This window comes from Lepisosteus platostomus, chromosome 7, assembly GCF_059453375.1.
Source record: "Lepisosteus platostomus isolate fLepPlt1 chromosome 7, fLepPlt1.hap1, whole genome shotgun sequence".
Classification (NCBI taxonomy): Eukaryota; Metazoa; Chordata; class Actinopteri; order Semionotiformes; family Lepisosteidae; genus Lepisosteus; species Lepisosteus platostomus.
The window spans coordinates 52,328,431-52,342,815 of NC_142617.1; the positions used below are offsets into that span (position 1 = coordinate 52,328,431).

The window sequence follows — 14,385 nt, forward strand, 5'->3', positions numbered from 1 at the left end:
ATTATGAAGCAATCACATGGATCTTTTGTGCTCAGTCTGGGTATTTTCTTTTTCTTAAAGGTTACGTGAGATCAACCTTTCGCAAAATGAGATGGTCAGTCTTCCTTCCGGGCTGTTACACCTCAAAAGCCTACAGAAGCTCATAGCAGCAAAGAACAAGCTGGTGGCGTTATTCGATGTTCCAAATGGTACGGTAGTGTGCGATGTAGCAACAATGTCAGTCACAAAGAGTGGGCTCACATGAAGGGGCAGGGCTGCTTGGTCATACAGAAGGTTTTACATGTGAAAAACACATAAGTACAAATGTGATGAAATGCGTGGGCTGAAATTGGAAATTTCAGCTTCCTGTTACCCTAAAAAGGCAAATTTTTCTACAGAATAGTCGACTGAACCTGGTTATTTAATCAACACATCTCTTCACATTTCGAACACCAGAGTTGTCAACATCAACACGAAAACTCAAGGATGGAATAAAATGTGAACATGGATGATTAATTTATTATTATGGGATCTTTAAATAAATTAATCCCTCTTACAGTCTCCATTAGCATCCTAAAAGCATCTTTTTCCAGTGTGATGCAGACTTCTGCATGAAATTTTAATCTGTTCTGCCTCTGTGTGTTGGGAGCCATTTTTGAAAGGAAAATGAAAGATTCCTTAGTGCAAAACAAGACATATTTATAAATCATTCATTGGAAATGGCCGTAAACTGAAAAACTGCAAGTTTTAAATTCTTTTGTTGTTTATGTTTTCAAAACAGTTTCATGTTCGGTACAATATTAATATGACAGCATTTGTGATCTTAGGTGTCTGTCTGACAAATAATAAGTAAACAGTGGAACGAAATATTGTTCTTCCTGGTCCGCGGTGCAAATACAGACAGGACACTGACATAGACATTGTAGACAGGATACACATAGTGCCAAGTGCAAATGACAAGGTAAATACATAATACAATATAAACAACACACTGGGGGGATATAAACCCTGTTTCTGGAATAGGGGCGGGTGCAAGTAGATTCCAGGATGTTGAGGAGCCTGTCAGCCTGCGGGAAGAAGCTGTTACGGAGTCTGGTGGAGCTGGCCCGTACACTGGCATATCTTTTCCCAGATGGTAGCTGTGATCAGGGATTAAACCGATGTTAGGGAATGGTAAAATCATTGACTTGATCTGTATATTATGCACTGAGAAGGTTACTGCAAGTTGAGACCTTAGATAAACCTAGATCTTGAAAGTCTTGTAAATCTTGTTGGTGTTAGAACCCCAAGTAGGGAGAAATGTGTTTTTTGTGATTAGGCACAGTGCCCTGGATCAGCTGTCTATAGTCTGACAGGGCTTGAAAAGAGCAGATCCCTGTCTGTATAGAAAAGCCTTTCTATCCTTTGACTAGGTATCTGTAAGAGTTCACTGCCTCATTTCAGAAACCAACTGGATTGGACTTCGGAAGTTACAGGAACTTGACGTCTCAGACAACCAACTCGCCACACTTCCTTGTCCAGCTCTTCACTGCTTCAAATCTCTCATCAGCCTGAATGTTTCCAGAAACAAACTTAAAGAGTTTCCAGACCCCTGGGCATGTCCTTTGGTAGGTACAGAGCGAGCAGAGTTGAGGTGGTCTCTGCCTCTACTCCAGGAGCAGTAAGAAAGCCAAGTTGTATCTCTGTGAAATACCACAGGGCAGACATTGCTCAGACATACTGTACGATATGTTTTTAAAAAAGCATGGAGGGGTTTAATTGGATCCATAGAAATGTTTTGTAACATAGGGGTTCAGGTTCTGTCTAAAAGGTTGTTGATGTATCCTAGTGGTGGAAATTGGGAAAATAAGAGTACTGAAGCTCTACAGTGATTTTCATTTTTGCTTGAAATCTGCAGAGATACTGCAAGGCTTCCTCCAATTGCATAGAGAACCTTCCGGACACTATTTCCATCTTCTGGAAGAATCATCTGAAAGAAGTTGATTTCTCTGAAAACAACCTGAAGGAGTTGCCATCATATATTTTTCAGCTGGAGGTAATTCTGACAGGACACAAGATGGCTGTTTTTTTTAACACGGAACAGTGTAACCACAAAACTAAAAGATTTCAGATTTAAAACTGAAGATTTTCCAGTCCATAAATCTAGAGGTTTTACTTAAGCTCCTTCTAAGCCATCATCCACAAGGTGGAGCTGTTAATGAAACAAACAGCTGAGCAGGCCATGCATGCAGTCCAACTGTGGGTTTAAATTTCTGTTTTGTTAACATAGCATTTCTCTTTACGTGCTCATTTGTGTTTGTACAAATAACAAAGTAAAACAATGTGCCTGAATTATACTTTGTCAGTGGATCTCATTTAAGGAGGCAGAATAGCAAATCATAAAGTTGATGACAGGGGATCTAATTAAAACATATTTACACTGCTTAAAACTGTTGGCAGCATTATGAAAATGTGTAGTACAAAGTGCTTGAAACTGTTTAGCGCATCTTGAAAAATGTTTGTAAGTAAAATTGAAAGGACTTCTTATTTAATGTTAACCGCAACAGCAGATCTTTGGATTGTTCACTAGATTATCTCCTTTGCAGACTGCTGTACTGTGTTGTAACTGTTATATTTCTTCAACAGGGGCTGGTCTCATTAAAAGTGAGTGGTAATCAGCTGTGTACCCTGCCATCACCAAACAAGTGGACATGCTCTCAGCTAAAAACACTCGATCTTTCCAAGAACCAGCTAGGGAAGTATGTGCTCAAATATTACCTTCTGTTTCAGGAGTTCTGCTGTCATTGATTCTGTTGCACTTTCTCTGGTTTCTTCAGTTGTCTTTTAAAAACCAGAGAATCCTTCCGTATACAGTACGTCATTGACATATGTCTTACATTAAGCACTGGTGTTTAGAGTTGGCCTAATCTTCTCAAGGTGAGCGAAGGCCAATAAAATAGTCCACTGATAAAATGTTAACAGTAATACTGAGCGGTCCCCTATTTCCATGCATAAGGTTTTCACATATACATTTAAGTATTTTCTAAAGAAAACTTACAATGCGCTTTTTTTATTCCCTGTAGGACAGATGAAGGAGTGAGGACTAGAAAGCTGGCCTTCTTTACGACATGGAACCGGAGAGACCCAGATTCAGGTATGTGGATTCTGGAAAGGGAGTGGGAAAGAGTGGCCAGCAGCCATATCACCCTGCAACTCACAATTGGCAACCCACTGAAGCTAAGCAGGTGTGAGCCTGGTCAGTACCTGGATGGGAGACCTCCTGGGAAAAACTAAGGTTGCTGCTGGAAGAGGTGTTAGTGGGGCCAGCAGGGGGTGCTCACCCTGTGGTCCACGTGGGTCCTAATGCCCCAGTATAGTGATGGGGACACTATACTGTAAACAGGTGCCGTCCTTCGGATGAGACGTAAAACCGAGGTCCTGACTCTCTGTGGTCATAAAAAATCCCAGGGCGTTTCTCGAAAAGAGTAGGGGTGTAACCCCGGCGTCCTGGCCAAATTTCCCATTGGCCTTAACCAATCATGGCCTCCTAATAATCCCCATCTATGAATTGGCTTCATTACTCTCTGCTCTCCTCCCCACTAATAGCTGATGTGTGGTGAGCGTTCTGGCGCACTATGGCTGCCGTCGCATCATCCAGGTGGATGCTGCACATTGGTGGTGGTGGAGGGGAGACCCCATTACCTGTAAAGCGCTTTGAGTGGAGTGTCCAGAAAAGCGCTATATAAGTGTAAGCAATTATTATTATTATTATTATTATTATTATTATTATTATTATTATTAAAGAATGGATACACATGTGAGGCGGCCATATTGTTTATTTACTAGTAGATTATTGATTCAAAAACGTTCTTACCTGTACTGTGAACTGAGCCCCCCCGTTATCAGTGGTGAGCGTCACGGCCTGTCCCAGACGGGAGAAGGCTGGAGAGAACCTTACCTTCCCTCTTCCCCTAGGTGGGACATCAGTCCATTCAAGGGTCATAGACAAACAGAACTCTTACAGCAGCCAATCCAGATTACCAGCATATCTTTGGGAGTTGGGAGGAAACCAGAACACCTGGGAAATACACGCTCTTCTTGTGTTGGTGTGGGTTAACTCCTGGAGTCGAACTCAAGACACTGAAGCTGTGAGTGCTGCCAGTGTTATCACTGTGCATGATCCCACTGAGCTCACTTGACACTTTGGTTATGGAGGTTTCTCTTTACAACTTAGAGGAAAAATGTCCTTTTTGCAGGCTGCCTGAATCTGCTTCTTCTCCTCAATGCTTAAAACGTAGTACCATCCAGACATGACAAAGTTTGATCATTTATTGCTAATTGTGCAACCTTAATCCTGAACAGCTAATGTGTGTGTGTGTTCAAGATCTTCGACGACTGCATCTCACCCGGGAACATGTCTGTTTGACACATAAAAGAAAAATATTGCATCTGGGAAAAAGCTCTGGATCTGTCCGCAAGTGAATGAGTGTTTGATATCACGGATGTTGTCACCAATATTCTCATGCGCCTTGTGTGTGGTTTTCTTTTCAGTGTGTTCCATAGAATTCCCTGGAGTTCTGCGGGATTGTTTGGAGGTTCTGTTCTTGAATGATAACCAGCTGGAGTCAGTGCCTCAGTCAGTGTGCAGTTTGAAGAACCTTACTGAGCTCTATCTGTCTAAGTAAGTAGCCCTGACAGCCAAGACAAAAGATGCAGCACACTGTAACTCAATTCTGTTCCCATCTGTGAACTTCCTTGTATAAGTTTAATTTGCCATGTGGTACTTCTGTAAAAGTACAGTGCACACTTGCTTTTTTTGTAAAGCAACAGAGAAGAGGCTTAATAAATGTACAGTACATAAAACAGCCTTAGAGTTTCAAGGAAGAAAAGCAAATGGGATTCTTATTCAGAAAGGTTATTGCTCACAGAAAAGGCCTTTTTCTCTATACTCATTTGCCACTGACGTTTAGCTTGTTCTGTAGAGCGCTCTGTATTTGTGGCTCGTTGGTCTAAGGGTATGATTCTCGGTTGTGAGAACCTGGGGTTCGAACTCCCCTTTGCTTTTTCTTTCTCGAAGTAAAATGGCCAAGAAATGTAAATGAGGGATTCTTTAAGAATTAATCCTGAGGCCTTTTCTTTTACCTCAGATATTATGGGTGCTGCTAATGTAGCAGAATTATTTAGGAACTGCACAGCTGCATTTAATATGTAGTAGAGAAGAATTGCTGTTTATTATTTTCATCCTCCATTTGTGAGTCTATAAAAATGTATTTAAGTACTTTGCTGCATAAAATAGGAAAAAGTGCTGATCATCATCCAGAAGTTGCCTATACCTAGATCATTATCAGTTCTTGTTGGTCTGGCCATTGACTGGAGATCTCACGCCATTTTGTGTTCAGCAATCCTGGAATCCGTGAGTTACCTCATGAGTTGGGACAGCTGTCTAATCTTTGGCAGCTAGATATTGAAGACCTGAACATCAGTAATGTTCCTGTGGAGGTCAGGAATGAAGGTAATATTCTCATACGAAACTGAGCAAGTGTGTGTGCTGGCCAGGGTAATCTTTCCTTTCTCTGCAAAATATTCACTTTATCTCACTTAAAAACATGTACTGCATGAGCTGTTTTTTTGTTTACACTTCAGAGACTCACAGTCAAACTTTATTTTTCCGTTTCTCAAAATGTGTTTCTTTTGCCAGATATGTTGATAGTACTGTAATGATCAGCATGGCAGGACTGCTTATCGTCAAATGACTTACATAAGAGTTCCATAATGTCAGCTTAGTAACGCTTTTATAAAACGGAAAAAAAGCTCTACTCTGAGGAGGGAAGTTGCAAAGTTAATTGTTTAAAACTTGAAATCATTGAAATTTATCAAAGTGAATGCAGCGTTCATTCATTTCATTTGAGTGGTTGACAGAACCCAAAAGTTGATCTGAAAACTGATTCAGAAAAGCTTCAGAAAAGAAATGCTGCTGTAAGTATTCTTACTGCTCTTCTGGTTGCTATACAGTCACACTCTCATGATTTCCTGCCACTCCTTACTCCTGGGCTTCCTGTAAGTGCAGCTCACACTCCTTCTGTCCCAGGTCCAGCTGCTGTGTTGGGCTTCCTAAGAGCTCACCTGAGGAAGGCGGAGAAGTGCAGGCTCCTGAAGATGATCGTGGTGGGGCCTCCAAGACAGGGAAAGACCACCCTGCTGGAGACCCTGCAGACAGGCAGAGTGACTCAGTTCCTGCCCACTGAGTGCAGCATCAGGACCACCACCTGGACACTGGACAGGCCCAGTGGGGTCAAATCCCATGTGAGTCATATCAGTGTCTCATGCCATAGAGTGTCTCAATGGGAATTAAGGCTGAAATGTGTTTTCATGTGCTCCAAAATCTCTACTCTGATCTGAATTCCATGAAGCTCTAGTCCAGTGTGATTCTGTTTCATAGGCTTTACAAGTTTTTTACAATTACTTTTCACACATTAAGTTGAACACCCTGAACCCAAGACAGTATGTGTATCCTCAATATGTAAGAAAAAAATAAAATGTTATAATTTTTCTATTTACTAAAATATCTTTTTTAAATACTGCTTATTTTAAAAAGGTTATCTACAAGGGTTCCCCTCATGCGTTTTAATAGAAGTGGAAGCTTTATGAAGGCAGATCCACAATTTTTACTCACAGACATCTACTGACTGTTCCCAAGCGCAGCTCTGACATGACTTCTCAGCAGTGGCTGAGTCAATTTCCTGTCTGTCTTGAGTTGAATGGCTGAAGCATTTAATAGTATGTCTTGTAAGATCCCAAGGAAAACATTCACAGGAGTATTACTGCTTAATCTTGATCCCTCCGTTTAGTAAAATTCCAGTCTATTAATGAGGCTGAAAATAATGTCTAGAAACACTCAAGCTGTGGTTGCATCACAGTATCTGTTGATCTGTTACACTGGACTGGTTATACCAAATGTTCACTGGGCCAGGCTAGTGTCTTTTTAGGGCTATATAAAGGCAACCTTCACTATACACGCTGTTGCAAAATATTACTTTTGTCATGTTATACACGTGTCAACAGCATGAATAACCTCTGAATCTAAAGCATCTTCTGAAGATGAAGAGTTAACAGGGTGAGATACAGAAATAATGCAAAAGACTCCAGATAAACCAATTCATGTGCATGTTTATAATTAACTCATACTGTAGATCTGTGAGAGTGATGGAGACAGTGAGTGCATTATTTCCCTGTTAGACAGCGGTTTGTTCTTATCTTGTGTGAATAGACGGATTCAGTGGAGTTCAATGTGTGGGACATCGGAGGCCCTGCCAGCATGTCCACAGTCAATCAGTGTTTCTTTACGGACAAGGCTCTGTATGTAGTCATCTGGAACCTGGCTCTGGGGGAGGAGGCTGTGGCTAACCTGCAGTCCTGGTTATTAAATATTGAGGTAAGAAAAGAGGCCACTGCATCTCTCGGAGGAGCCTGTTTTTATTGGTGCTCTGTTCTTCATCCCGGGCCGTGTTCAGTGATCCTGAGGCAGTGACAGGGCTGTGACAGCTGCTGTAGTCTCTTGCAGTGGGATATAGTCTGCTGTTGTGGCTGGGAGGCTTGATGCAGCTTTGGCATGGCTTAGCTGGGGCTTTCTTTGATTTGTCTGTCATCTTCATTCCACAACATGCCCATACTGCACTGTGTCTCTTCTCGCTTAGTGCTTTTTGCATTTACCATACAGTATATCGGGTGTGACGCAGTGTTGATGACATGTGGTGTTACACCTGGTAACTGCTGTTCCCAAATGTTCCTCTGCATTTGGAGACATGGAGTCCTGTCTCTCGGACAAAGTTAGTTTTTTTAGGAAAAGTAATAGAAACATAGAATAGAAGTACTAAAAAAAAAGTAATTTGGAAAAAAAACAAACCAATTCGCCATGAGATTTCTATTAGAAATTGATACTGTGTCCTTAAAGAGCGCCGATAGCCTTTTTGTCGTTTGTGAACAAGTTTCTCGCTCTGACTGGACAGGCCAGGGCACCCAGTGCTGCTGTGGTTGTGGTGGGCACCCACTTGGATCTCATCGACACTAAATTCCGCACGGAAAGGATCGCCACCCTACGCGCCTACATCCTGGCACTCTGCCGCTCTCCCTCTGGAGCCAGGGCAACAGGCTACCCTGACATCACCTGGAAACACCTCCAGTCAGTAATCTGCATTTATCTTATGATTGCCTGACTAGACAGTTCATTTAATGACAACTACAGCTATATCACAGTGCCTTGTCTCAGATTATAGTGTCACACTATAGCTACAGGCATGCTTTTTTCACCTTGTCATTCACTGTAGTGTACCTCCCATTATCTCATAGCTTGAAACTGCTGAAATTGCAAGTTTGCAAAAAAGAGATCAGTCAGCATTCTCTAAGAATAGATTATTAGGAGCCCTTCCCTGTAGGGGTCAGAATATGTGGGAAATAAAGTCTAGCCAGAAGTTTTGAACATGTCCCTCTTCTTTCCATTCTTTTGCAGTGAAGTGTCTTGTAAAAATCTGGAGGGTCTGGATGGCTTGCGAAGGCTGATATTTCAGGTGGCTTGCTCCATGAAAGACATGACCAGCTCAGCAAGCTCCCAGAAGCTGGTAGGAAGGCTGGTGAGTGGATTGCGTGGGGAAAACCCCATGCCAGGTTACTGTGGTATTTCCAGGCAGTGCAGATTTCCCTTATTAACAAAGTTAATGTCAAATATCATACTGTTTAGGGGGGATCCTCACTCAGGCATTCAGTCATAACCCCTCGGATGGGGGCTTCATACCTTTGGCTCCTCAGCCAAGCACAGACACCCAATGTCTGAACCTGTGGCTGCTCTCATATTGAGCAGGGTTACTATTGCACTTCAGCACTTTAATGCTGTTAATGGGGGGGGGTGTTAAGAAGATTTACTTCCTTCTTTTCTTTATTGTCCCAGATGGCAGGTACCAGACATAATACAAAATATAATACGTTTACCATTTACAAATGAGAAACATACATCCATTAGATGAGAAAAAAGAGAAAGTTAGCAGCTTAAGTAATCTTTACAATGTAGAAAAGAAAAAAAGGTTATCAGTGTGTGCGATAGATAAATAAGATGCATGCATGATGACATTTGTTGTCCAAATGAAGCAGGTTTTAATAGCTGTGGGAATCAAAGATAAAGAAGTTCTATTGCACATCATTTTGGGTAATCTCAATTGATGCCCATATGGAAGGAGCTCAAATTCTCTGTGCAAGGGACAATTTGTCCCCTTGTATTACTTCTTAGCTTATCTTATCCTCTCTGATTGGAAAACTGATGGAAAAAATGTTGTCTTTTACACCAGCTCCTATTAAAAAATAAACACTGTTTATGAAAATTGAATGTCTGATCTAATGCTGAGGGCTCTTGTTCAATCCATCTCACTGATGCCCAGTGAATGAACCTGGTTTCTCTGCAGATCCCAAAAAGTTACCTCCTCCTCCAAGATGCTGTGATTGCAGAGAGGCAGAGGAGGGACCTGGCTGATGAGGTGCAGTATCTGACGGACCTCCAGCTGGAGAACATCATAGAGCAGAACCCCGACAGCGACATCAAAGACTATGAGGATCTGCAGACTGGTGACTCCATTGTTTCTTCCCAAAACAGACTAGAGACACTTCTGTATGTCAGGCCAGTTCATATCCAGAGCAGGAGAAATGATACCATTAGTTGTCCATAATCAACATGAAGTGATACCAATAAAAACAGTAAATTTCTAGTTCTTAATGTTCTGAATATGAGTTTGTGAAAATTACAGGATTATCATGCATAGGGTTATGATAAAAAGCTACCAAGGAACAGAACGTCATCCTGGAATTGCATTTGAAATTTTAATGCAACACATCTTTCTTCTGTAATGAAAACCACACCAGTGGGACTTAGATACAAATGGAAAATATGAAAATCAAATGAACAAATGTACCAGTAAAAGACAGACATGGAAAGTGTAGACACATGTCCAGTTTGGAGGAATGTTAAATATCCCACATCTCTGCATTCGCTCTTTTAATATCAACATCCAGTTCTCATTGTTAACTTAGTCAGTTTCATAGAAAGCTGTTCAACATGTCAAACATGTGCTGTAAAAAGAGAACTGCACACTTCACCACGCTCCATTTAAATATGATGGGTTTTATCAAACAAAGTTTACTGTGTCACCAACAGGAGGTTAGAGAAACAGGAGCAGTGAATCTACTGTATACAAGCTGTGTGTTAAAGTCATAAACCACAGGTCTCCAAGCAGAAACAAACTAGATCAAAATGCAGGCCCGGTTTTTCTGCAAACACCTGTCTGGCACAGATTTCAGGCTGTGAATGTTAAATGTGGTGTAGTTAAACTGTTACACACTGTGTCGTTGTGACAGCGATCAGCTACCTGATTGAGACGGGCAACTTGCTCCATTTCCCTGACACCAGTCACGGCCTGTGCAATCTCTACTTCCTGGATGCGGTGTGGCTGTCTGAGTGCCTGGAGAGGATCATCCACATTAAGAGTTCCAAGTCTGTGGCCAGGAACGGAGTGATCAAGGCTGAAGACCTCCGCATGCTGCTGGTGGGCACTGGCTTCACTGAGCAGTCCGAGGAGCAGTATTTCCAGTTTCTGGCCAAATTTGAAATTGCCCTTCCTGTTGCCAGTAATAGGTAAGTTTTGGGTATGCAAGGTTAAGTTGCACTTGCCAAAACGAATTCAGCAGCAGCTACAGTATATAAACAGCCACTCCAAAAGAAAGATTTTAATTAATGCATAGAACACTAATGACCAAGAGGGTATGATCCCGCCTCACTTGAGTAATAAAGATCACCTGGCCGTTATTGGAATGATTAAAACCCTTTTTTACAGTCTGCAACTCAGTGAAGTGTGAATGTTACGCTGCACTCCATTTAACTGGGATGAGTTTCATCACTGCAGTCCATCCACTTACGTTTCTGTGCGAGATGTTGCCCAGACAATGAGAATGAGGTGCGCAGCTTCAGCAATCAGCTGAAGAGATCAACGAAACTCATTTGGTGAGGCAGTCCACATCTGGAAGGCAGAAGCCCACTGCACTGGGCTAGAACCATCTCCACCATCTGATCGATGCAATCAGTTTCTGACTGCAGTGGCTGTAGCACTCAAGGAAGAAATAACTGATGTGTCAGCATAATGACTACCTCAACTGAATAGATGGATCTTTGCACTTGGAGGTTTTTCATTAGGAAACATGTTGACAGGTGATTAAAAAAAAAATTGCCACCTTCTGTGGGTCATATGAGGTGTGTCAGAGAGTTGTTCATTCACTGAGGAAGGTTGCTCTGTCATTGACCTGACCTGATGGGAGAAAATGTGTGATGTCATGAAGAATATTATCCTGACTGTTGTACTGGTGAGGAAGCAGAAGTGTGACAATGTCATTAAGAATGAATATGAGTAAGAATCTTAACATAAGAACGCCCTTGAACTGTACCAAGGGCTATCTTACTGCTCAGCAATATGTTGCTGAAGTCCTACTGTATGTATATTCAACAGATTTTCTGTTCCTGCAAGCCCATCCAGTAGTGTCGATTTTCCACTGGGACAGTGCAGGACCACACAGTGGTAGTAGTACTGTGGCATAACTTCAAGAAAACAATTTTGAGGTCTTGCTGTGGCCGGCTTTTTCTGTTGATACGAGTCCAATAAAACATCTGTGGGTCAAAAATGCCAAAGATATCAAAAGGCGGCAACCACAACAGGCCAACTTCCTCCAGCTGGCTGAAGCTGCTCAGGAAGATTGGTGGAACATCTCACAACAGTCTGTTCAGAAGCTGAGCTAATTTCTTCTTCAGTCCTGCCAGTTAATGTTCTATGTAATTTTTAAAAGGGATTCACATTTCATATTGAATTCATATTATCATGGTTATTTGTATTTATAGACGGGTTCTTTGATTAATATCTGTGTTTAAAATGTTTCATTACAGTACATCCATTGAATGTTGTGTTTTTTTGTACGTCGGTATATGTTGAGTACAGTATTGTATTTCTATTATGATTTTCTTTCAGATTTATTATTTGGTATGATATTGCAATATCAGCTGTACGAGTTTAATTACAAAAAGCACAAAGTCTGTGCAAACCAAATGAGTATGCCATGCATTATCTTGGGATTTGTCTATGAATGATGGGTGAATCGGTTGCTCAGTAGTTGTAGTCATCCATTCCATTATGAGTTTGATATTCACAATGCCGAATCAATTACAATGATCTAAGATCTGAATCTCTTTTTCTGCGTAAATTAAAGGACAGAAATTGGACAATCTTAAGTACACTAGCTCTGGCACACCTCAGTACCAGCAACACCTGCCCAGGCAGATGTACAGTTGCATCCCACAGAGGTGCACTGGTAGGGACATCAAGTGATCTGAAGTTGGGCTGCCAGAGACTCTGCTTACACTGTTTCACGGTGTCTTGTAGTTACCTGCTACCTCATCTTCTGCCTCCCAAGCCCGGGTTGGATATCCACGGTCTTCGCCAGCAGACGACCAACACCATCCAGAGGCTCTTCAAAATGAGCTTTGTCCCGGCTGGATTTTGGGAACGCTTCATAGCCCGGATGTTAATTAGCCTTAATGAGATGGACCTCCAGGTACACAGGCTCTCTAGACAATGCAACAAGCAGGAGAAGTCCATGTTGGACAAAAATCAATCATGGGCTGTTCATACTCTGAAGGTCTGCAAGAGACGTGGTTACTAAAATTCCCCCTTAATGAGAATCCTGGGTAGTAAATCATATTAATGCTAATGAGAACAGCAGCTGTTTCTTAACCAGTCTGCATCCACGCATTTTTGATACATTTTTTATTAATATGAACCACAATAAAAATATGATGTAGGACAAAAAATGTAGCATCAGCATAATTGTTACCTACTCTGAATGGAAAAATAGTTTTTATTCTCCTGATTAGTTAGAAAATAAAGAGTACTCTAGTGCATTCGCTCAGGGAATCGCAGCTATTGAAATCGAAATGCAGCATTTCTATTGGTGTCCTGCAGCAAAGAACTCCTCTGGTGTTGCTCAGGAGCAGGTCTCCCAACAGGAATGTCTGAGATCCATTCACAAGGGTTCACATGGGAAGGTGATTCTCATCTTTCATTTCAGTCGTTTGAAAACCGGAAGAACACAAAGACCCTGCGGAACAGGAGGACGAGCATTTACAGCTTCGCAGGGAATCAGCAGAGGAACCGATGTAGCACGTTTCGAGTCAGAAGAAGCCAAACTATCTACTGGAAGGAAGGACTGCTGGTTACATTCGACGGAGGCTACCTGAGGTGTATTTAACAACTTGGAACTAGTCTTAACTTATAAATGGGCAATGTGTGTTATTTTTTAGGAATGTACAATGCTGTAATCATTACAGTACATGTAAAACAGAGTACACAAAATAGTTGTGTATTGCTCATTAATTTTCAGTCTGTGATCGATGATCTAGTTTTTTTCTTAAGCTCAGGTAACCGTAAATAATAACAACAGTAATTTTTCTAAGACCGCCAGTTTAGGATCCTGGTCTCTTATGAACATGACATAAATACTCAGCGTATACAGTACTATGTATGTCCATCATTCACAGTTTTATTTGAAGAGAATTAATAGTAGAGTGAGGATGTTGCAGATTATGACATAATAATAATATATATTTCAGACATTTCAGCCACAAAGTGAGGTTCTTCGAGGTACAGTATATGTGCAGTGCCCCATGCACAGACGCTGTGCCACTGCACTGCATTTAATGTCCCATCCTATTGAGTTTGATTAAACTCTAAATCACCAAAATAAATAGTAACAAGATACATCAACTACTCCATTATGCAGTTTATTAGTGTTTCATTGTCTAGATAAAACCTGTAATTAATTTAAAGAGGTGGACATGTATAACTAGCCCATGGGGCAGCTCTATGAAGTCAACAGAAAAACAGAAGGGGGCTTTTTCATTCCACTGTTCTTTCTGAATGATTCAGTGTCTTAATTACAGGTGCTTTCTATAATGTGAGAGTGATCCGTTATATACCTCAGTCTTCTGGCATGGAACATTAAAAGTTGAGAGCGACGGGACTGAGTATCATATGAACTGGAGGAAGCTGGAAAGCTGTATTTAGAAAGATGGAAACTGACTTAATCCCCTTGTGTAATTGCAGTTTACGTTTTTCTTTAATTGTTCTCACAGTGTTGAGTCATCGGATCTTAACTGGAAGAAGAAGAAAAGTGGAGGAATTAAAATAATCTGCCAGTCAGAAATGAGAGACTTCTCTGCCATGGCTTTCATCACTGACCATGTCAATTCCCTGATAGATCAGTGGTTTCCTGGTGAGTCTGTTCCACTTTGTGATTAATAAACAAAACTGTTATTGCATCCTTACCTTTTAATCTCTTCAAAATGTACCA

The 14,385-nt window shown here is 41.3% G+C and overlaps 1 protein-coding gene across 5 annotated transcripts in view; it reads left to right on the top strand.

The window, feature by feature from the left end:
- Window positions 1-14,385, top strand: part of lrrk1 (leucine-rich repeat kinase 1) — a 49,533-nt gene that overhangs the window by 16,296 nt on the left and 18,852 nt on the right. For all 5 annotated transcript variants that reach the window (XM_088641162.1, XM_088641160.1, XM_088641163.1 and 2 more), the window contains 16 exons: window positions 61-188; window positions 1,423-1,586; window positions 1,877-2,014; window positions 2,605-2,717; window positions 3,042-3,112; window positions 4,510-4,639; window positions 5,358-5,470; window positions 6,047-6,261; window positions 7,226-7,390; window positions 7,965-8,137; window positions 8,465-8,585; window positions 9,408-9,567; window positions 10,354-10,630; window positions 12,420-12,591; window positions 13,105-13,274; window positions 14,168-14,307. In XM_088641162.1, the coding sequence (XP_088497288.1) occupies window positions 61-188; window positions 1,423-1,586; window positions 1,877-2,014; window positions 2,605-2,717; window positions 3,042-3,112; window positions 4,510-4,639; window positions 5,358-5,470; window positions 6,047-6,261; window positions 7,226-7,390; window positions 7,965-8,137; window positions 8,465-8,585; window positions 9,408-9,567; window positions 10,354-10,630; window positions 12,420-12,591; window positions 13,105-13,274; window positions 14,168-14,307 (2,450 nt within the window). The remainder of the gene's footprint in view (window positions 1-60; window positions 189-1,422; window positions 1,587-1,876; window positions 2,015-2,604; window positions 2,718-3,041; window positions 3,113-4,509; window positions 4,640-5,357; window positions 5,471-6,046; window positions 6,262-7,225; window positions 7,391-7,964; window positions 8,138-8,464; window positions 8,586-9,407; window positions 9,568-10,353; window positions 10,631-12,419; window positions 12,592-13,104; window positions 13,275-14,167; window positions 14,308-14,385) is intronic.